General features: G+C 42.4%; 1 protein-coding gene across 1 annotated transcript in view; it reads left to right on the forward strand.

Moving 5' to 3' along the window:
• Positions 1-219: 219 nt before the first annotated feature.
• prss12 (serine protease 12) overlaps positions 220-23,609 on the forward strand; it is a 31,568-nt gene continuing 8,178 nt past the window's right edge. Inside the window, exons 1-12 of the mRNA XM_030432720.1 lie at positions 220-294; positions 4,768-5,211; positions 7,016-7,154; positions 8,590-8,762; positions 8,886-9,036; positions 9,635-9,813; positions 10,438-10,579; positions 10,686-10,906; positions 14,198-14,339; positions 19,248-19,453; positions 20,155-20,233; positions 21,326-21,448. Coding sequence (XP_030288580.1) covers positions 4,878-5,211; positions 7,016-7,154; positions 8,590-8,762; positions 8,886-9,036; positions 9,635-9,813; positions 10,438-10,579; positions 10,686-10,906; positions 14,198-14,339; positions 19,248-19,453; positions 20,155-20,233; positions 21,326-21,448 — 1,889 coding nt within the window. The 5' untranslated portion in view covers positions 220-294; positions 4,768-4,877. The remainder of the gene's footprint in view (positions 295-4,767; positions 5,212-7,015; positions 7,155-8,589; positions 8,763-8,885; positions 9,037-9,634; positions 9,814-10,437; positions 10,580-10,685; positions 10,907-14,197; positions 14,340-19,247; positions 19,454-20,154; positions 20,234-21,325; positions 21,449-23,609) is intronic.

The following is a 23,609-nucleotide window of genomic DNA, read 5'->3' on the forward strand; positions in this document are numbered from 1 at the left end:
TCTCATTCGTGTATGCTGAGGTGGTTGTGGAATCCATGACCGACGGAGTGGCTTATCGAATGCTGACACCGCCCACCGGGGCTAGTTTCGGCGTGCGTGGGTGTCGATAAGAAGTCAACACTTTTGTGATTGAATGGACGCTGTTTGATGACGTCCACAGATAGGACGCTTTAGGTCCTCCAGTCAGGGTATGCTAGATTGAGGACGCCAGAGGCGCTATGTAAAACCATCTTTGTCTCATCTCTCAGACACAGTGCTCACAGAGAACATCTTTAACATGAGAATGTTCAGCAGGTATGTCAACCACCTTCAGCAATGTGTAAGGGGCTGTCATTCGTTTTACAGGTGCTTTTTGTCATGGTGGTGGTGGCACCTGGTGAAGCAAGGTGATCACCAAAGTCATTACACATCATACTGAGGAGGCCATCAACTAAAATGTCATGGCAGTTAAACAGACCTTTCACTACAAAAAAGTGACACTCACAGTGGTTCTATTTGAATATAATGGGGTCAGTAAAAACAGTAAACGTATGTACAAAATGCAATTTGAACATTTAACTGGACTTCTAATAAGTAAGCACATATCACTTCTATGTATACCTTGATAAGCTTCAGGAGGCAATTTTTGCCTACTTGATGTGACTGTAAAGCAAAGTCACGATACCAGACTCGTGATCCTATGCAACCGTTATTTAAAAAGATGAGACAAAATGTGTGCTGTTAGTGAGAGGGTGACATCAGCCTGAAATGACAGTAACATTTAAAAGGACACTTACTCTTGTTTTTGCAATAGTTTGCTTCTTCAAACACATTCGTTCATTTGTTTTCTTTTCCGCTTTCCGTGAGGGTTGCGGGATGTTGCCGCTTTTTATCCCACTGAGGGGTTGCGGGGCTTACTGGGGCCAAATCCAGTTCTACTCATGGGCGAAGGCCAGGGTTCACCCTGAATGAGTCGCCAGCTCATTGCAGGACCCTTACTGATGGCAGTGGCTGCCCCACAGGGTGCCAACTGCACACCAGTGTTTGCACACATTTTCATGGACTAAATGTCAAAACTTTTCACAAGTTTTCAGTGGCCAGAAAAACGCATCTTCTTTTGTAGTTTATCTCCACAGTGTGAACCACAGTGTGAAACAAAAGTTTGAGTCCCGGCCTGAGGCCTTTTGCTGCATGTCACCCCGCCCGTCTCTGGTTTGTTTACTGTCATCCCTGACATTAGACTTACAAAACCACATAGAACACCTGTGGCAATTAAGGTGCACTTTTAAGACCTCATGCTTAGCATTTTTCCTTTACTTCCTTTTAGGCCGTGTTCCTTGAGGGAATGTGTTGTAGATGTCTCAGTACACAATTAAGGTGTGATGATTATGTGATCACGTAATTACAAAGATTGTTCTGCTGGGAAACCTTAAGTACTGGCATTCCTGCAGATGCCACTTGACACGACAAGTGTCTGCAACAGGGTTTGGGATGCTGGTGCCTGTCACGGAAATACTGGGACAGTGTGTGCTGTACCTTGGTTCTCTGGAAAACTGCTTTTGGGTTCAGTGCCTTGATCTTGCCTGGATTATTCTTGTTTATCCTCACGACATCTAAAGCCCCACTTTCTCAAACACTGAAATGGGTTTAATAACTTGTATTACTTTGGATTGTGTATTGTATGGGATAAACAAGTAGCAAGTTCGGGGTTGTTGACACGAACTTGTTTCAAAAGGTCAAGTGAATTTTATTTATAAAGTGCCAGTTCACAACAAAACTAATGCCAGACACTTTTCAATTACAGCCGGTCGAAAGAGACCCAACATCAATAAACATCTATTAATGAATGAATGCATTAATAAGACATTAACACAGCGCATGCACATTAGGGCTTCACCTTCCCATCTACAGTATGGCAAATTATGGAGCAACTATAAACTCAATCACAAAAAACACATTTTCTGAGTAATCTGCACCAAACATCAGGCTTTGGCTTTTATTCTAGCTCGGCTGGTTGTTTGTTCTATGTTTGTACTAGCTGTATACTATTTGAGATTTAAAAGCTTTTTGGTGCTTTTAATAATGGCACTAGCAAAATGATCAAAATGACTTTTTACGAAATTCACTTGGTAGCCTGCAGTCACAAATCTTTCCTGCTTTATTAAAAAATGGAAAAGCTCAAATGTAAAAGTTGACATCAATTTGCCTCAATACAAATTTAAATACTAGATTGAATGACCCTTCAACAGACAATGGTAAAAACCGTGTCCTGATTTTTCACGAGTGCAGTATGAATATACCCAATCTGGTAAAGGATGCAATAAAATCTAACAAAGACAGAGAATATGAGATACATTTTTGAGACCTCTCCCTGTTTTTAATGTTTGCTTTTGTCTGAATAAGGGATCATCCAACCATTTGGCCCAACTCCAGGCCTTCACCAGAGCCACACTAGAGGAAGACAAAGGAACGAGAAGCTGATAGCTACCTAATTTCTAGTTTCGTGAATACAATAGCAGAGAAGGGACAGGGATGTGACATTACAACTGAAAATTGTTTGGTAAGTCTATATCTATATCAGACATACCTAATATTTTTGCTGGATGCCTTTCAGTGTTACCTCCAGTGTATTTTTATTGACATACTAGCAAAAACCAGACAAACATGCATTCATGCATCCTCTCAGGTCCAGAAACGTTAAGTGTGGCTGAGGCTTGATTCTCAGTAGTATATTCCTCGCAGTATTCCTCCAAGGGAGGCTCGAGCACAATTACATAAAATTTGCACTTCACACCTGCCGGTCAAAGTGCCTTAAGTTAACACACAGACAAACATGACCTAAACAGATGCAACACTTTTAAAGACCCTTGGTGCCAGCTTGAAGGTTATATTTTTCTGGGTATATTCACACTGACAACCAAGTAAATACTCTGACAATCACACTATCATTTGACATATATGGAAGTTGTGTTGATTTTGGAGATGACTTCATCCTTTAGTCTCATCAGCTCTCAAGTTTAGGGTATTCTTTAAATCGATTAGCCAAGCCTGAACCACAGATATACATATATACATACATATATATATATATATATATATATATATATATATATATATATATATATAGTACAATATGTATAATATTTAACATTCCTATTTAGCCTACGCTATGGAACAGATATTAATATATTTTTATAATATTAAGAAGTGCAAAACAAATACAAACTGCAAAATTTTGTAAATTAAAATGTGTAAACAAGTATAGATGCCACGGACATGTCACAGACTGCCACTACCTGCCAATGCCACTGGGAGGATCTCGCTGTCCTTCGTCTATCTGTACAGTCCATTAAAAAGGAAGCACAAGGGGTGGGCTCGTTATTGACACCGGGGCGCTAGGGCTCTTTTGAGAGACTGGACGTAGCCGCAAAACTGAGACTGCTCATTGGTTGTTGTCTTTTGCACGTCTTTTAAAAGTGAATACTATCTGATGATGGGTTTGCATCTGCGATGGGAGCGGTTCAAGCGGCAAACAGTGCGGGTTATCAGGGGCTGACTCCGCTCACCGAGGGCCTTGCGGCGGACGCCGAGTCGACATTTCTTGTGATTGAGTGGACGCCAGTGGATGACGTCACCAGACGGGACGCTTTTTTTTGGGGGGGTTCTTTTTAATTGAATATTTTAAAACATACAAAACATATTATATGTCGCAGAGGATATATATGTGCAAAACAAGGTACAAAACAGAGTAAACAATAATATAATACAAGCTAGATGAAGATAAAGATAATTAAAATAAGGGAGGTTTATATGAACATTCAGTTAAAAATGCAAAGAGCAGCCTAACATCCTCATCACTGGACACCAAAAAATAACAACAACACGGGGCGGAGTTAAGACACCACAAATAAAAAGTCAGAAAGTAGATACATCAACACTTCGCATATCCTTTATTGTAATGTAGCTAGAGTTCATTTGTCTGAGTGATGAGAAAACACAGTTTAAAATCGTTTGTGAATCATTCCAACGGGGGCTCGCAAATTCTCCATTTACTACAGTGATTATAACATTCACTCATAAGTAAAATGACATGAATCATGTCCAATCAGAGGATTTAGGCACAAGGGGCTCTCTTTCTCTCTCTCTCTCTCTCTCACACACACACACACACACACACACACACAGAGAGAGAGAGAGAGAGAGAGAGAGAGAGAGAGTTCATAAACTCCTGTAAAGCATTTCAGTTTAGTTTAGTTTAGTTTAGTTTAAGAGAGAGCGAGTGTAAATTTTACTGTACTGCGTCAGAACTGGACGCATGCCAGTCATGTTTCGCTGATGTGATGCGGCTCCACACGGAACATTCCCACACTAACTTTCTTAATAGGCACCAAACACTTGCACACCCTAGTAGCGATCTAAGTCAATGGGTAACGTGATCATAGGAATAAAACAAAAGGAAGATAGTGCTAAAGGACATTGCCAAATATCTATTAATTAAAGTTTTGGGAGCCCTCGACAGATTACCATGTTCTGGGATTAAAAAGGCAGCGATGATCACATTATACTGTTGGTTTACCTCCTTAAATCTGCTCCACACCTCCCATAAATATATTTGGACCGATATATAATTACCACATTGACTTATTTAAATGGTATAATATTGCAATTTGGGGAGAAATTACAAACACGTTATGTGATTTTGGTCGGGAGGCTGCCTGCCCATCAGCCCACGTAAATAGGAGTTTCATTGATCAGCGTCGTTTTTTTTTTTCCTCTACCGGTGCTCAGTCTCGTACCGCGGCAGGGCGATGAGGCTGACTGCAAACCCTCTCCTCAGCTGATGATAGCAGACAGAAGCGACCGTCCTCGGCTGCCTGACGCACAGCCACACACCTAACATGACCGCGGCGTTGCTCGCCCTCGCAGCCGCGCTCCTGGCTGCGGATCGCGGCTTCTCCCGCGCCGGCAGCGTCCCTTCATTCATCCTGCCCTTCACCGACTGCGTCCAGAGCCGCGGGAGAGACGGCTTCTACCGGGGGGCGATAGACGTCACCGAGTCTGGCGTCCGCTGCGTGAACTGGACCGAGGTGTCCGGCTTCAGTGAGCGCTACCCGGGCAAAGGGATAGGAGAGCACAACCACTGCCGCAACCCGGACGGCAGGATCCGACCCTGGTGCTTTTTCAGGAGCCACACGGGCAGAGTGGACTGGGGCTACTGCGACTGTAAACAAGGTAAACACGCAGGCCCGCAGACACACAGCGATACTGTGTTCTGTGGAGGGACCCATCATCTGAAATCTGTGGAAATATCAACTAGACACTTAAGAGCTGAAATCCACACGTTATCTAACACATACTGTCAGTCTGTGTCTGCTGAATGGATTTGTATTTGAACTGATGAGCTGCAGTATTTCCCAGCTCCTGTTGCTGAGCTGAGGTGGTGTAATTGGACAGGACACACCTTTAACTTTATCCCAGGTGTGACTGCAGTGTATTCAGATGGCAAGTCTAAGCACATTTGTGCCTTAATGATGAGTGCTCAGGTATTTGCTTATAAGATGCATTTGGCGGTAAGGCAGACCAAAGGGATCACCAGAGTGAAGCGAGCACGCTGAATAATATCTCTCCGCTCACGTCCAAAAATGGTTGGGGACATCTCATTATCAGGAGCTGTATCAATGACACAGGCCGGAGCCAGTGAGATGTTGCTAAATTCAACACTGAAGACAAAGTGGGTCCTACATCTCTGGTTTGATGAGAGGTAGAGAAGTAGAAGAGAGGGAGAGAGAGAGTGGTGAAAGGAATAGAGTGTGTGATTTCCATCTGGCTCAAGACAAGCAGCCTGTGGTATTTTTAGTCTTGGGAGTGTGTTGGCACGGCACCGGGGCAATTCATCTTCCGGTAATTGATACATGGAACTGACTTACATTGATCCATTTATGAAAGGTGATTAGACGATGGGGACGCCAAATTCAGGGGGTAGAAGTAACTAATGACAACTACTGAAATGACTATAACTAAGTCATTTTTGGGGGGGGTACTTTTATCACTCCTTCTTATTAGTACTTGTAAAGTGTGCATTACACAATGTGATCTACTCAGTTACTTTGTAAATCATAGCTGAGTACTGAGGACAATTTGGATTGTGCGAAACATTCATCTGTATTTTTGTTGCCAATTAGGCGATCCGATCACAGACGGGTCGATGAAAACTCCGACATACGGACAAAAAAACCCACAAACCTCTGCAGCAGGCGCAGGTTGGAGGGGTGGCCATAACCGCTGAGCAGAACAGAGCAGGAGGGGGGAGGAATTTAGACTGAAGATTTGGAGAAACAGGAACCCCTTCGATCAAACGCCTGCTCTTCAACGGTTAAGAAGTGACTTATACTCTGAGTAGGGTTGAGTAGAAAACATCTTGCCTTTACTCAAGTATTGTTTTTGCTTTATTGTTAATACCAGTAGTTTTAAAGGGAACTGAGTGATATTTCAGTAATGTAACGGTACTCGTACTTGAGTGCAGATTGAGTACACTTGGGATAAGAAATTGTGAAAAACCCTGAGTAAAAATCCTTTGTGTTCTTGGGGAAAAAGACAAAAACACTTGCTTTGACAACAGAAAGACAACTAGAAAAGCAAAGAGTCATCATGTGCTATTTAACAACTCCATCTCTTTACTGTTTATAGACTAGTTGACGGGTAGAACAGAGGCGACGACACACACAAAACGTTATGTCACAAACTGAAGTGCAATGACAACTTGTTCATGCAGCTGTTTTTGATGTAGACAGATTCACTGCTTCATTTATAAGACAGTTGTGCGCCTGTGTATGTGCTTTCCCCTCATCTCTACAAAATCAAACGCAGCCTTCCTCTTCTTTGGATTGAGCTGCCTCTCATCCTGCTCCCTCTTTCTGTGCCTTAACGCCCTCCTCTTTTATACTTTTTGATATGGTGTGACACGTCTTTTATCCCCTTTTTGTGTGTGCTGTATTATTCCACATCCACTTTTTCTCCAACCGTCTTTCTGTCCCAGGCTCTGTGCGTCTGCAGGGAGGCCGCTCCAAGCTCGATGGCAGGGTGGAGGTCTATCTGGCCGGCGTCTGGGGGTCCGTCTGTAGCGATGAGTGGGGGGACGAGGACGCCGCGGTGGTTTGCAGACAGCTGGGCAAGGGGTGAGACGCACACACTCTGCTCGCCTCTTCCTCTCGCATGCGCATTCAGACACAGGTGCAAGTACAATCACCGTCTGTCAGATACGTTCACTATGTGAGGCTGCCGTCAGAGGTTTTGACAGATGGCAGGAGTGTGATGGAAATTTGGTGGGAATGTCACTAGCTTCAGACTTACACATGCATGCACTCTCTGAACAGTCTTTGTACTTTTCTTGCATGACCCTTGCATTCCAACCCCCCCCCCCCCAATTCCCCCAGAGGTATTTAAATACCTTAAGTGCTCAGCTATTTACCTTGTTGCCAGCTCCCTCTTTGTCTCCCTTTCACTCACATACACATGCAACTGTGTCATATTGTCTCAAATTATTAGAGTCTTTCGTGCTGGAAGAGCCACTGACGGGTCCCGGGGGACGGAGGTTGGGGGCCCATAGGCAGATCATACGTATCGACAGTGCTCATAAGCGGGGGGGGGGTAGATGTTTCGAGAAGGCATCTGACTACTCTGGAGAACAGAGGCGTTCTGTGCACTCTCTACACATGGTGACATTAACGCCAGCGCTGGCATGCAATGCTGACATGAACACATGCCTGTGTGTGCATATTCACACAGGAGTCAATAAAAGTCCACAGTGGAAAGGAAAGAGGGCAAATGTCAGCCATATGTCAGCTGGAATCGTTGGTGATGACTTTCACGTGGCCGCTTATTGAAAGCTGCTGGGTGTGAAACTGCTGACCGTACTGGCCCTGGAATTATAGATCATGGACATGCAGGTGGCTCACAGTTACTGCTACCAGGCTGAAACTGCTTTTTTTGCTCAGCAAAAACTATCTCAAAAAAGCAGTGCCAAGCAAATCAAATTAAGTTGCGCTTCTCTTGAAACTAGGGATGCACAATATGTAACTTATTGGCAAAATATGAGGAAATTTGGGATTCAGACTAACTTTTTAACTTTATTCATGAAGGTGCACCAGCGCTTAATTTAAGAGCACCCAGTAATACATTTTGATTTAGTTTCTTAGCACATTATGTAAATAATAGTAGGAATAAGGTTGCAAATACATGTTTTTCTTCAATTACATGCATGCAACAAGAAATTGTGATAACCTCAACTGTTTAAAAAATGTATTCAGTTCATTGTCACTCACTACATCTCAGCCTTTCATATCCTCAGTTGTGCATAAACTACAGGTTTTGGATTTATTTGCTTTTCGCACTGTGTGAAATTGTGAAATTAGTGGTTATTGGTATTGGCCACCTGAGGGAGGTTATCAGCTGTAAAATTCCAAACCGTGCATCTCCACTTGAAATGTTTTTAAATGCTGTAATTGACACCTCTCACCAGATAAGACTGCGTGTAAGCTGCGCGTTAAAAACAGTATTTTCAAATGAGTAAAAAAAAAAAAAAGACTTGCTTGCTCATTGATCCCCTTCCAGGATCTCAGGGCATGCACGTGCAGTTCCCCTGTTTCGTCCGGGTTCGGCCAAGCTCCACTGGAGAGCAGTTCATTGCCAGGGAGAGGAGCCAGACCTGCTCCAGTGTCCTAAGACTACCTGGAATGGAGGAGAGTGTTCCACAGTGGCAGCCATCACCTGCACCCAGCAGCAAGGTAGGTACTGAGAATGGGGAGGTTTTATAATTGTCCTCAATATATACGTTATATAAATCTTGCATTTTATATCAGCCTGCATAGAATCCTAAAGCGAACTACGTGTGAATGTATGCATTTCAGCGATAATGGCGCTCCCTATACGGCTGGTGGGAGGTCGATCAAAGTCAGAGGGCACAATCGAGGTCTTCCATGCAGGGCAGTGGGGTTCGATATGTGACGACCAATGGGACGACAACGATGCCGAGGTGGTGTGTCGACAGCTGGGGCTGAGGTGAGGGGGCGCACACACCCGCTAATTTACACACACAGATATGACGATGTTCATAATCATTCGCAGCCATAAATAGCACAAAGGGAAGCACATAGTGAGTATGAGAAAGTGAGGAAAAAGTCTAACAGAGAGACAGAGTAGGAAGCTGAGACGAGTTGATGTGGGTGTCCAGCAGTCTATCTTCCTCTGTCTCCAAAAGTATGAGAAGTATTCTTTCCATTCGGACACACAGAGAGAGGAGCGAGCAGTAAAGAACATCTGGGGGTCAGATAATGAATCAGCCTCATTGTTCCTGCACGGATTCTACCACCGCAGAGATATGCATATTTAGCAACACTACACTCAAATGTCCCTGTGTGCACTTTTTGTGAATGCCACAGTGGTGTTGGTGTTGGTGTAATGTTTATGTATGCACGGACGTGCGTGCCAAGATTGATTTGAAATGCGAGAAGTTTATTCCAGTCAATTTTCAGATTAAACAAATACAGAATCCTATACCTGGAAATCTGTTAATCAGGGCCAGACAGCACACCTGTTTCTAATTAAAAAACAGAAAACAAAACCCTCTATTCTTCCTTACCTTCTTAATTCTTTATAGCGGTGTGGCGAAGGCATGGGGCCAGGCACATTTTGGCAAAGGTTCAAACCGCGTGTGGCTGGACGAGGTGCGTTGCACAGGCAATGAGCTCACTCTGGAGCAGTGTCCAAAAAGTGCCTGGGGGGAACACAACTGTCTGCACTCTGAGGACGCAGGAGTGTCCTGCAACCCTCTTACAGGTAACACAACACCTGCTTTTTCACAAGAAATGCGAGTGAAATGCACTCACATTTTGCATATACAGATACAGGCATTTAGACTTGTTTTACACAGATATAACTGATTAGATTAATAATGGCTGCATTCCATCTACATTTTGTGGTGCTTGGACCTTGGCCCTGTGCACACTGAGTCACACTTGTGCCTTTCCTGCTGTGACAAGTCAAATGTTTCTTTCGAAGAAGGCATGGCAAATTGGTTTAAAGAAAAAAACATTCAATCAAACACACGCATGAGAAGGTTGCCAGGTGAAAACACTACCTTCTTCACATTAGCTTCCGCCTTTAGCTGAGCTTTTAGGAGTTATAAGTATGAAGGCTGGCTGCTGCTCAACCTGAGCAAACAGTGTGGGAGAGGCTCTGTGTGGATTGACCACACACAAGGAGAGGAGAAAGAGTCTGGTGTGTTGCCAGGTGACCTCCATGTGAAGGCGGAAGTCTTAAGGACTGAATCTCGGCACTTTTAAGTCCAAACAGGATCTCCCAGAACTTTCTTGTCATGACTGCAGCCAGAGATGAATGTGTTTGCAGTGTGCAGTGTTTAAATTGTGAATTCTGTGTGTCTGTCTATCCCTGCCTCTCCAGATGGCACTGTCAGCTTAGTTGGGGGTGCAGTCAACCACGAGGGCCGCTTAGAAGTCTTCTACCGTGGCCAGTGGGGGACAGTGTGTGATGATGGCTGGACAGACTCTAACACTCAAGTGGTGTGCCGACAACTTGGTTACAGGTGATATGAAGTATTAATACCCCCAGACAGGCGCATGCACTCTCATTACTTATTAATAAGTAACCAAAAAAAAAATGTGTGTTTGTGTGTGTGTTCTACGTTGCAGACTAGGTAAGACTTTCCTTTCTGAAGGCCTCGACATCACCCCGGGCCCACGCTTCGGGGTGGGGTTGGGTCCTATTCTTTTGGATGATGTGAGCTGCACAGGGAAAGAGCCCAGCCTAATGCTGTGCAACAGGAGGGAGTGGCTCCGTCATGACTGCACACACCATGAAGACGTTAACATCGCCTGCAGCCCTGAGCGCCACGGAGAAAGTCTCCCAACCAGTAAGATAGAATCTTATCTTACTGTCAGGCCTACTTAATGACATTGAAACTATGGGTGGCTGAGAGCGGCTCAGTGTTATCTCAGAAATGTTGTTTATGTACGTGCCGTCGTTAGATGTTGTGGTTGAGATGTTTCTAAGGTATGTGCATATGTAAATGGTTACTTGGAAAGACGAAGAGTAGCTACCATAGTGCTACTTTAGACTGTAGGTTAGTTAATTGGAACAACACACTCGGTGTCGTCCATGTGGGGGTGTTAGAGGGTAGAGAGGGGAGCTTTGTCGGTTAGCATGCTATGTGTTGGTGAGCTTTAAACATTTCTGCCTATTGCTTGAGTAAAATCAGTTATGAAGCTGGCCCTTATAGATGGTAATGGTCTTTCTCAAAAATCACAGGAAGTGCATTCAAAATGCTCTTAACGATACATTAACACTCTTGTCTTTGTAATTATAAGAATAAGGATAAAAGATATATATATGAAAAATAAGACATATTGATGTTGTTATAAGCAATAATAGCTTAAAACAAACGTCATAGCCAGTGAAGAACAGGAAACCACACGATGGAATTCTTGATGTAATTTCCCGTCGCTTCATAATATCAGGTGGTGGAAGTGTAAGCCGATCTGAAATCTGCTTTTAACATCTCTGCCAAGCTCGACCTGCAGCCAATTGGATCTCGTCTTACTTAGAAGAGGAAGGCCGACATTCTCCCCGAGACAGATAGAGGATGATGTAAGTCCTGCTAACTCTAATAGGCACAGCTGTTGGTCGGCTTGTGCTGCCTTAATAGCCGGGCCGCTTGTAAAGTCATCATGATTAAACGGGCCGACTGCGAGTAAGTCTCCCTCATGCCGCTATTCCTCCCGCGCAATCAACTACATGGCACCAGCGGGTTGGTTCACGTTACACAAAATCATCCTACTGGAGGACTGCACTTCTTACCTTTTTATAAAAGGAGACAGAAGGATTCAGTTGTGTTGCTACTTGCTGAAAGCGGGGAGGTAATGGTTGAATGGTAGCGGCATTAATCAAGCTGATGTCTGTTGCCTCCAGACACCAATAAAGATGTGAAGGGACAGAACTGCGTGGAACCGGCAAGAGTTTGGATTTCACCTCAGACTGTATGCAGCCGGTCCGGTCTCGACCATCTGACCTACTGTTGAATGTAACAGATATGAGGTCTGATAAGTCTGGTGAATGTCACAGAGAGGATACATTGTGTTTTTTTAATTTTTTTTTTATGTTGTAAGTGACGATAAGTTGGGTTTAGGGAGCTTGTGCTGTTTGGCAAGAGGCTGGAGGGACAATCTATCCTCTACAAACACCCACTGAAGAATTATGTCATTACTATGTGGCGTTTGTGTGTGTATTCGTTAGCGTGCGTTTGTTTCGAGTGTTTGTGTGTGTGCTCAAATCCTTCCTTCTCCCCCCCAACATGCCGCGAGCAGATTGGTTTTTGTTGTTTTTGGAGAAGGGGGAAAAACCAGATAAGCCGGGCTGTGCTTTGAACCCTCTCCCTCCCTCCCTCTCGCTCTTTCACTGCCTGTTGCGAGAGACCGTCACATTAGCGTCGTGCCAGAGTAGCGGCGTATCATGTGTTTGTTTGTGTGCTGAGCGATGGGGGGGAAGTAGTGTTTGTGTTAGTAAGTGAGAGGACACAGATGAGCATTTCCTCAATAGCCAACACCGACCGAGAAGTAAACATTCCCACAATTACCTCCCTCTGTCTTAATCTCCCCCTCCTACAATTCTTATGTCCCACGCACGCGACACGTCATTCAACAGGGGATGATTTTAGCCTGAAGTGATATCAGCTGAGGTTTGTTTTTTAACTGTATATATTTGATGTTCGAGCTCCAAACGCATCAACCTACGATACATTCTCAATAGCTCAAAGGTACTACAAGGAGTTTTAACTGCTTGTGACACAGTGAAACCATCTCGATTTAATACTGATGCATCTATGACATACCAGAGCAAAGGAGGTGATCAGTGAGAGGAATGTTGAGGATTAATTGAGGAGTTTCACAGCCTGAGGAAAAAGCTGCTCTGTAGTCTGGTGACATGGCAGCTGAAAGACTGGTTTGTAACTTGAAGAATGTGTTGGCCACGCTGTGAGCTGTATCTTACTGTCAGCTCATTACTATAAAGACATAACCCACCAGGGAATGTGGATAACTTAAGCTTCAGCTGAACAAAATGGCTATTACCAAGCAACTGCATCTTTTAGTATAGGATTACACGTAGCGTACTGTGACTTTAAACAAAAAGGTACTACATCTTCACATTGAGGTGGTTGTGCTCATACGGCTTTTCTCCACGAGGGCCACCAGAATCAAGAGACAACAAACTGATACCAGAGACCCAGTGGCGCTGAAGGCTGGTTGTTGTTTTGTCTAAAGGAAGTTCTACGCCTGGGTCAGAGGAAATAACTCTCCATACCACCAGGTGAAACAGGAAAACTTCGGGCTGCAAATATACCGTACTAACTGTGTTAGGACGAAGCAACGTTGGTGACCACTTTCCAACGACGCACACTAAGAAAGCATCTGCCAATCAAGAGCCATGAGGCTTTCCCTTTCTTTTTCCATTCCTCTTCTCCCACACTGATTCACTTAGCTGATCAGCCAATCAGAGTGATTTCTCTCAATGAATGGGTCCGCCCCTGATTCAACCTCCTCAATAGACCAAAAGGCTGCCAGTAAGGGTCGACTAGTACCAACAGTATGGGTCAAACCGCAGGTACTAGAGCCACAGAGGCCCACTTGGCAGAAGTGTAAACTGATCCTGAAACTGTCCACACATGGAAAAGAGGTTGGCATTCAGACTAGTGTGTGTTTGTGGGTGCATAACAGGGCATCTGTGTGCAGACAAACGATGATGGATTGTTTGAACGTGAAGCCCAGACTGATTTGATTAACAGCGTGAGTGAAAACCATTTGAGAGGGACGGATCAAGAGAGGGAGCGTGTGAAAAACAGAGAGGGGATGAAAATAAATGATCTTCGCATAGTGATGAGAGCCTAACAATTTCCCCTTCTGGGCGCACAAGTGGTTGCATGCATGAAAACAGACAGGTGTTCGAGCTACTTCCTTTGTAGGAGACATGAGTGCACATGCCCGCTAGACATGTGGGCCTGCAAGATCAGGTTTGTAAGGGAATGTATGTTGTGTCTTTTTCTAGACTCAGGGGTTTTGGGTAACTTTAGCCAGGAAGGGGAGTCTGTTTGGTCAGTCTAAATTGTTTGTGTGTGTGTGTGTGTGTGTGTGTGTGTGTGTGTGTTCTTCAGGTGTGCCTGTAAGGCTTGTGGGAGGAGAGACCCCGAGGGAAGGCCGGGTGGAGCTCTATCTGTCTGGACAATGGGGGACGGTGTGTGATGACGGATGGACTGATCGTGACGCTGAGGTGGTGTGCCGACAGCTGGGATACAGGTATGTGTGTATGTGTGTGTGTGCCTGATTGATAGCCCTCTGTTTCTGTGGAGCATTATAAAAACACCGCAACAAGCACAATTAATTGGTTAGGATGAGCACTAAAAATGTTTTGTTTGCCTTGTGGCCACTAGAGCCAAGTAGTGCTGCAATGACTGGGAAATTATCAATTAGTCGATCAAAATAAAACTAATTTCCAAATATTAAATATATTTTTTTAACAATTACTCCTTTAAGCCATGTACAAGAGAAAATGTCAAAAATTTAGAGTTGCAGTAATTAATTGTAGTAAATGAAATGTCGTTGATTTTGAAGACAATTTGGGCTCTGAGAAAATTCTGAGGAGCAATATTCACAAATTTTTCGTCATTTTGTAGACAAAACATTTTAATCCATTAATCATGAAAATAATAAGCAGATGAACTGATAATGAAAATAATTGCGAGATGCAGCTCTAGGTTGCAGACAAAGCTGGAGATGATTAATTCCACATAACATTTGCTGATCTAAATTCCAATAGATGAGAAAAAATCAGTTTCGAGAGATGAATACTTTGTATGTTACAGCAACCAGTAATTAATATTTTCCCTGTCGGTCACTTATTATCTCCCATTTAACCAAAATATTGAAAAATGGCAGTTGACTTTCTAGAATGATGATATTTACTTATTTTATATGTATATGTATGTGTGTGTGTGTGTGTGTGTGTGTGTGTGTGTCCAACCAACAGTCCCATAGAAGGCTCAGAAAACCTGCAAATGTTCCATTTGAGAAAACGAAAATGTGCACATTGGCTTAAAATCCGAAATGATGAAAAAATGTTTTAACATAGTTGTCAATTGTTTCAGGTCTAGTGCGTTTTTTTTTTTTTTTTTTGCTATGAGTCACTATTTTAGTGCCAATGGTATTTTGTTTCTTGTCATTCTCACTGAAAAAACATATGATGATGATAATGTGATTTGTGCTGAGGTATATGTGCAAGCAAGCACGTTCCCTCATGTCAAATAATATGATGTGTAGGCTGTGGGAATCTCTGTGACACCACAATGCTTTATTTATAATGCAATATACATTTTAGCTTCATAAAAAAATTGTGATTTGGATATTGCATTTAGCCATATTATATTTGTTGATGATATTTTGATGAATTAATCACAGCATGTCTGTGGGTAGTAGTATTTTCTTTTCTCTACCTTTCCACTGTACCCTTTTCATCTTCAACGTATTTCTCATTTAAAGTCAGGGTCAGGATGTTGATGTAGAAGTGAAATGCTGAGGAAAATCTCAGTAGTGAGCTGCGTCACACTGCAGTGTGATCACTCTATACATTTCACTCGCTTAAGTGAAGCCAGACCGGCTGCTCTGTCCCGAAAAATCCATCACCACTCCTCTGGTTTGGCATCTGTGGAACAGTCAGTGCCACTTTCTGCGCCTGGCTTTCATGACTCCGTCTCTCAACCCCTCTGTGTTTTCAGTTTGCACCTCATCACACTTGTCTCCAGTTACGAGCTAACCTACAATGGAAAAAGTTGAGTCACTTAAAATGATAATATTACATGAATTTATCTCTTTGTGCAGTCAATTTTTTGAACACTTCTTGTGAGCCTCTGCTGTGCTGCTAGCTGCTTTTATTGGGGGTTTTGGTTGTGCCCTCTTCACAAAGTCAAAATAAACATCCAATTAAAGGGCAGGCCGGTTGTGCATAACATATTCACAGTGACATATACGTCGAGGCCAAGCAAACTACCTCATCTCTGAGTCCCATTATCTCTTCCCTCTGAGACACGGTCCCACTTTCACAAAACAATGGCGATGGGATGGCGAGGGAAAACTGTACCGCAACAAACTCTTCATTTTCCCTCACATCACTCCTCAGTGAGGAAGAATCATCGCTTAGCCACCCAATTTTCTGTGACACATCTGTGTGCAGATGAAAGCCACATCTGGAGCGCATAAGCGTGAGAGAGGGAGAGGAAGCGTGTTGGAGGCGTGTAAAAGCCATGTTAGGATCATCATTCTGTCTCGCGCAGGGTGTGGTGAAAGGTCATTACACACACAGCAAGCCCCCAAGGGTTAGAGGTTGCTCCGGGGGTGATAAAATATACACAGAAAGACACACACACACACACACTTTCACACAAACTATATTAAACAGTTTAACCCAGAGTCACCCCGAATGAGGACCTACATGAAACTAGAAAACATACTTTAATACAACAATTTAATGTGCGAGTGGTCTAAGTAAAGCCTGTAATGTGGACTGAACCGTACTTGTAACAATACTTCATACTACTGCTATAAATGTTGTTATACCTCATGAACAAAATTGGAATTTCATTGTCATTGTCATATGAACATGTGAAATAAACACGTCTGTCTGAAATGCGATAGATACGAAAAATCAACCCTAAATAACCCGTACTCTAACATAAGTCATGCATTCACACCCTAGACAGCTAAAAATAGCTATTATTCTAAAATGTTCAATAACTTTCAAACCACTAATCGTTGTAAAGTGGGGTTTTAGTGGTATCACGTGTCTTGTTTGGGCATTCAGGGCCTCTGTAGTGAACATGATCGCGGCATCATGTCCTGCAGCATTGGTTCATCAAGAAAACCAATATAGTTTCTTGTGTTGCACTCGACGTGACTGCTGAAATAGGATACAAAAAACAAAATAAATATAGCAATAGTTTTGCTTAGATTGAGGACTTGTCTAAACCACCTTGGCTGCGTCTTTTCTTCCATTCTCCATGCAATGTTTAAAACAGAGCCACTCAAAAAAGAATGCCATTTTTGATAAACTGTTGTTCAAAAAGAACAGTTACGGCAAATGGATGTTCGTTACATGAAATATGATGTCTGAGAACACACTTGGCTTTCCTTTCTAACCCACGCATTCAGCATCCACGTTCCATTTTTGACTGATGTCGTGTTACCGTGTGTTGCCACAGAAACACACCAGGCAGGCTTGATGTCAGTCTCTAGGCTCACTTCCAAGTGACATAGAGGTTCAACCTATACATGCTAAACACCGCTCAGGGAGCTATCGGAGACACAGACACAGTGCTACATGTCTCAATAAGAGAACTGAGATCCCCATTTAGATGAGAGGGGATGCGAGACCTGCCACCCATCCGACCCTGGGGATGCAACTTGAGATCCTCTCAGTCAGTTATATATCAATCTTAATTAAAATCACAGTTACAGCCTGCTGGCCTCTGTGCGTTAGCTGGTTGCTAATTAAAGTCAGAGGTGAGATCGTGATACAAATACTGTCGTTATCAGATTGTAAAAGGGGCTTTGACCTGGTGTGTCACAGCCAGAGAATGTCAAACAATAACATCTATACTAACATGTCATCATCACTGCCTACATGCTCATACAGACATATACCGATAGAAAGATGTAGCAGCCAGTCGTCCAACTTCTGAATTTTTGCTCGTGACATGTGGAAATTAGTGGTTTTACTTTTTTATTTATTTTATCTTTATTTTGCCAGGAAGTCCCACTGAGATCAAGATGTCTCTTACAAAAGAGACATGAGTTAGCAGCCGTACAGAATCACAACATAGTAAAATACAACTTGTAAAACATGATATACAACAATCACAATAAAACAGAGGAACAGGTATTTAAACACAGTGACGCATAGTATGAACATTTTTTGTCTGAGGTAAAAAAAAAAAACATACATAGAATTACATAAAAAAAAAGATTAGAATGGAATTAGAGCTTTAATCACCTGATCAAACCAACTGACATGTTACAACCAAACATAATAAAAAAGTTTCATTTAAGCTGGCCTATACATATTGCATACACATTCAAAATCTCATAAGATCATTACACACGACAGACATTTCAAATGCTGAACGCAGAACTAGCTCATCTTCAAATGGTCCAAAATGCTGCAGCTTGTCCTCTAACGAAAACGAAGTGCACAGAGCACATTTCCAAGTGATGGCCTCCCACCACTGTCCGCCAGTTACAAATTAGTTATTACCTGTGAGGCTGTAGGTTAAACCCGAGTCCTTTTTGAATTCTTATGTCCATAGTATGAGTTAATGCCTCTCATGTCTGCAAACTAGAGGCCACTGGATGTTCCCAGAGCGTGGCTTAAAATTGACCTCAGAAAGGCCTCAAAAGTTTGGAATAGTTTTACCTCTTACTGTTAGATCATCAAAATTCAACTGAATCTTTTTAAAAACCCTCTCAAGACTTACTTAAATTCCCTGTTTTTCTAAACTGGTGTGTTTCTTTTTTGAACTTCTTTGTTATAGCTTTTGTTGCACTTGGCTTTGTCACTATTCCACCTTTTTATTAAAGGACATATATCATGTTCATTTTCAGGTTCAGGTGCAGCAGCACTGTATCCTCCCTCCATTTGAAACACTCTGTTATAGCTCCTGTCTCTTTAAAGCCCTCTCTCTGGAATACCCAATGTGCTCTGATTGGTCAGCTTACACACACCTGAGTCAACAACAACAAAGCAGCTGTGCTAAATCAATTCTTACATGCCAAACTAGCCCCTAGCCGTGATTTAGCAAATACGTGACATGGTGACGCAGTGTGATGTCATAAAGTCATGGAAATAAAGGCAGGTCTACTGACAAGGTGTTTCAAGAGCAGTGTTTTCTGTGGCAGAGAGGAGCTTCTGCTGGTGCAGACTTTAACTTTTTAACTTTCATGATCTAAAAAACACTGAAGGAAGGGAAATAAACTGAAGAGCATGATGGGTCTCCTTTAAATAGTTTTTTCTGTGAAACAAAAAAGTGCTACATGAATGTTTTTTTCCTGTTCTGTACCGTCAGCCTACTTTTTTGACAGTTGAAATGGTTTTCCAGTTCAATATAATTTAGAAGACAAGGCACTGAAATGTCTCCATGTCCTGCTCATCCTCCCAAGTGGGGTGGCGAAGGCCCGTGTGATGGCGTACTTCGGGGAAGGAACAGGGCCCATTCACGTGGACAATGTGAAGTGCAGCGGCGAGGAGCGTTCATTAGCGGACTGCATCAAACAGGCGCCCGGCACACACAACTGTCGCCATAGTGAGGACGCCGGGGTCATCTGTGACTATGGCGAATCACAGCCCAGCTACAAAGAGGTCAAAGGTCAGTCAGATTTTTTTTTTTTTCTCCTCAATATCTCATGAGCTCTGTGATTTATTCAGAGCATCTGTGTGGGCATTGAGAAATGCATCAGACTGTGTTTAGCAAACATTTCCAATATGTCATATACACTGAAAAACTAATGAGAAACAAATGACTAAAGAGAAGTCGGGAGGTAATTCTGAGAGGGAAGCAGGAAAGATATCAGTGTGTGTGTGTGTGTGTGTGTGTGTATGTTTCCAGATGGTAAAATAGAGAGAGTGATGTTATTGCTTCACCCTGTCTGTCAAACATTAGGGCAGACACACACCATGCTATCCGTTACCTGCACATATGCTATTACTTCCATTTCTCATGTGCACATACTGCACATGAGAAATGAGAAATTCGGACCAGTGCGGGAGGCTGCTCTGTCTCTTCAGCATGATAAATTACATCCCCTGAAAAAGCACTTAATGTTTTAAGATTTTACCATCACATACACACAAGACTGAAAATGAAAATGATCTCTCATTTATTTAATTTAGTCTGTCCCAGGCACAATGTGGTGGTAAGAGATGTCTTTCAAACGTTATTATTTTTTCGATCAGTCAAAATATTTAACAAGAGCATCATCTGAGCCTGAATGTATGGTTAGACAATCATCACCCTCCCACACACTCTCATGTATACACACCCAATGGTTCCTCTTTTGTCTCTGTCAGACCCCGTCAACTCAATTTGTGGTCTGCGGCTTAAGCACACTCGCCAGCGCCGAATCATAGGAGGAGAGAACTCTCTGAGGTAAGCTGGAAGGGACGGGAGGGATTAATGAAAGCACAGAGAACGCCTGCCAGAGACATATAGAATAAAGGATATTGAACACGTTTTCAAGCCAACAAGTCTCAAATGGAAAACAGCTTATGGGAAGCTGCAGGCAAAGAAATCTCCAACTGTGTGTACTTCCAAACATTAACATACACTATAGTAGCTGGAAGCATGCACATGAATAAGAATCTGTGTGTTAAATGTGAATGTGTCATCTAGAATGATTTACATTACAGAGAAACAGGCGTACAAAGCCAAGTCCTGTGGTTGTGACTGTGTGTGCGTGCGTGTGTGTGTTAAGATGAAATCCTGCATGTTTGCACTTAATAATACTGCATGTAAAACGAAATCTGCCAGCCAGGTACATAAATGATTAGTTTCCTTCAACTAACCCATAAATCATATTTGAATATAATGTATGTGTCACCCTGTTGCTATATGTTTCAGACTCTGTTTTTATAAATCAAGTAGCAGTTGTTCCCTTTTGCCATTGTTAGAACAGGACTCAGTTTTCTCTTGAGCGAAATCTGTATCACTGACTAAGTTTACATGTACACAATATTTTTGTTTTTTGACCTCATTCCAAAAAGGACAATATTCCTAGGATGTTTACATAGCTATTGAAAATGATTACTCCACTAACTTTCCCATTCACATCCAGCCGTGCATGCTGTGATTAATGACCGCAACCTTTTATTCATGCAACCACCACCTTGAAGAGGTCAATTTATATCCCAAGACATCTTCCTTCCTCCTTCCAATCAGAAATGTCTTGCCCAAGACGTGCCTCTCAAAGTGCACACACAGCCCCCTGCCACATGCCTAAAACCAGAATAAATATAAATAATAATATCTGCATATCCCATGTGTCATATTTGGAAAATGCTACATGAGACATTAGGGCCTCATATCCAAACGGAATATGCTGTTAACATCACGTGAATTCAATTTGGAATATTGTTATATAACAATAATGGAAAACTAGTGTGCATGTTAATGTGGTCAGTGTATGAATTTAATTATTTGTGCACTTTCAGAATTTGATCTCATATGTGTGTGTGTTCATAGGGGCGGCTGGCCGTGGCAGGCTGCGATTCGATTGAGAGGATCTCGAGGAGACGGGAGGTTGGTGTGTGGAGCGACTCTCATTGACACCTGCTGGGTGCTCACCTCGGCACACTGTTTCAAGAGGTCAGCACACAGACATACACACACACACACACACGCACGCACACACACACACACACACAAACACAAACGTATTTAATGTCATACGGCAGTTTCAGTATGAAACCCGGGCCAACACAAACACCTCAAAATTTGAGGTAAAAACATGAAACAATGGAATGGAATGAAAATATTCAAGAAATAAAATCAATTGATAAATAGGACATTTACATTAAAAAAAGATAAACCAGACTAAGATGTCGGGGTAAATTAATTAAGATTACAATGAAATTCACAGCCTGTGTTGTAGCCTGTGTCACAGCCTGACTATTGGAATAGTGACCCCCAATCCAAACCGTGCTAAAATGCACTTTAAAGTCACGTAGATAAATACACAAGTAAAATAAGCAAATATTTAGTAACCTCAATTTTAAAGCTGCCGGCTTTAACTATGTGCATTTGAATTTCTATCTGCACATGTTAGAGTCTTGCAGTTTTTTCTTTATTCATGGACATGTGGCTGTGCTTATGCATACATTCAAGCTGCACAGCTTACTTACTTTCTCAATATATTCAAGTCTGATGGAGGCATTGGAATCGCAACAATGCAAGCAGTAATCAGCAGTGGTTTGGCTGTGGTGCAGGGAGACAGCCAGAGTAGCTACTTTGTCTTTACTTCATCCGGCCTGGGGGCCTCTACATGGCACCACCAACTTGAAATGAAATCCGTCACCTAATGCATACAGCAGAGAAGAAGGCGAAAAAGTATAAAAATGAATTAAGCAGAGAGAGACAAGTTGAGGAAATCGAGGGTTGTGAAAACACTAACCCTAAAGTCTGCGTTTGACATTTATTCAACACACGAGAGGTTGTCAGGCTGTATTTTAAGCATATTATCTTTTGGTTGCCTCACCAGATATAAGTTCCAAGATTTGGGTTTGGTAGGAAAACCAGAACTCTTTAAAGGCTCCGGCAGCTCCGCCACTATAAATCCTGATGTTTCCACATTAGAGAGAGGAAGTGGTCATTCACTAAATCCTTTCCACTTCTTGACCCATTCCCAGAGTTGTTCTCCAAACACAGGAACCTGTTCTCTAGGCAGTGACTCTTTCATCCACTTCTTTTAAATTACACACAGGAAACAAATTAAGAGCACTCGGGATGTAGCAATCAAGACTTTCAGGATTGATTAATGCATACGCTGAGATAAGTTAACCACCAGAGTAACTGAAGATTTTAAAGATTGGTTGTTAAAATAACAATTGTAAGCTATTTAAAACCACACAGTGGAATTGTTAATACTATTACTACAACTATAAATAATTATTAGCCTGGAACATGACACTGATTGATTGTGGTTAAATGCCATAGCCTATGTAGGACAAATTATTGATAGACTTTATACATACAAAATTACTCACCTTCTCCTTGTAAACAGATAGGGCGGGCAGGAGCCACGAGAGTGACACCCAGCAGCTCAGCAGACGCAGCTGCCATTCACTGCGCAAACACCTAATGTGCTTCTTTGGGCTTCACCTGCTTTGGGCTATACCTTTTTTAAATATACAATGAGCTTTAATGACATACTGTAGCTTCTGATTTATGTATCAGAGCCAGGCTGATGGCATTGTGCTTTCTACTGCAGGGTTGGCACATGATACAGCCAACAAATCGTCATATCTAAATCAATGCATCTGAATAGGTCTGATGACAGTGGTCAGCATTCCAAACACAATACATACCATTGCAGCATGCCATCGACAGTTATGACACACCTTTATGATGACACTTTTCTTTGATGACAGTTTATTTATTCAAGTAAATCTTTATTGTTGCTCAAAAGATACTGTAGGCGGGGGTGGAAGTAACAGATTCATGCCACTCAAATTACTGTAGTGAAGTGATTTTTGTGGTTACTTGTACCTTTATGAGTATTTTTCCATGACTGAATAAACAAGCTGTTGTCAGAGGAAAAATTAGGTCCCCAGCACACTGTTAGCTGAAGCATAGAGGCAAGAAAGGTGGCAGGGTCCACCACATAAAAACAAAGTGAAACAGTATGAAATTGTCCTTTAAGGTCAGTTTGTTTACTTAGTGACATAAACAACAACAAAAGTTTGTTTAGGCATCAAAAAAAAAAATTCTCTAGAGATTACACTTTCTTACCCAAAACTGCACAGTGCAC

This window comes from Sparus aurata, chromosome 1 (assembly GCF_900880675.1).
Source record: "Sparus aurata chromosome 1, fSpaAur1.1, whole genome shotgun sequence".
NCBI lineage: Eukaryota > Metazoa > Chordata > Actinopteri > Spariformes > Sparidae > Sparus > Sparus aurata.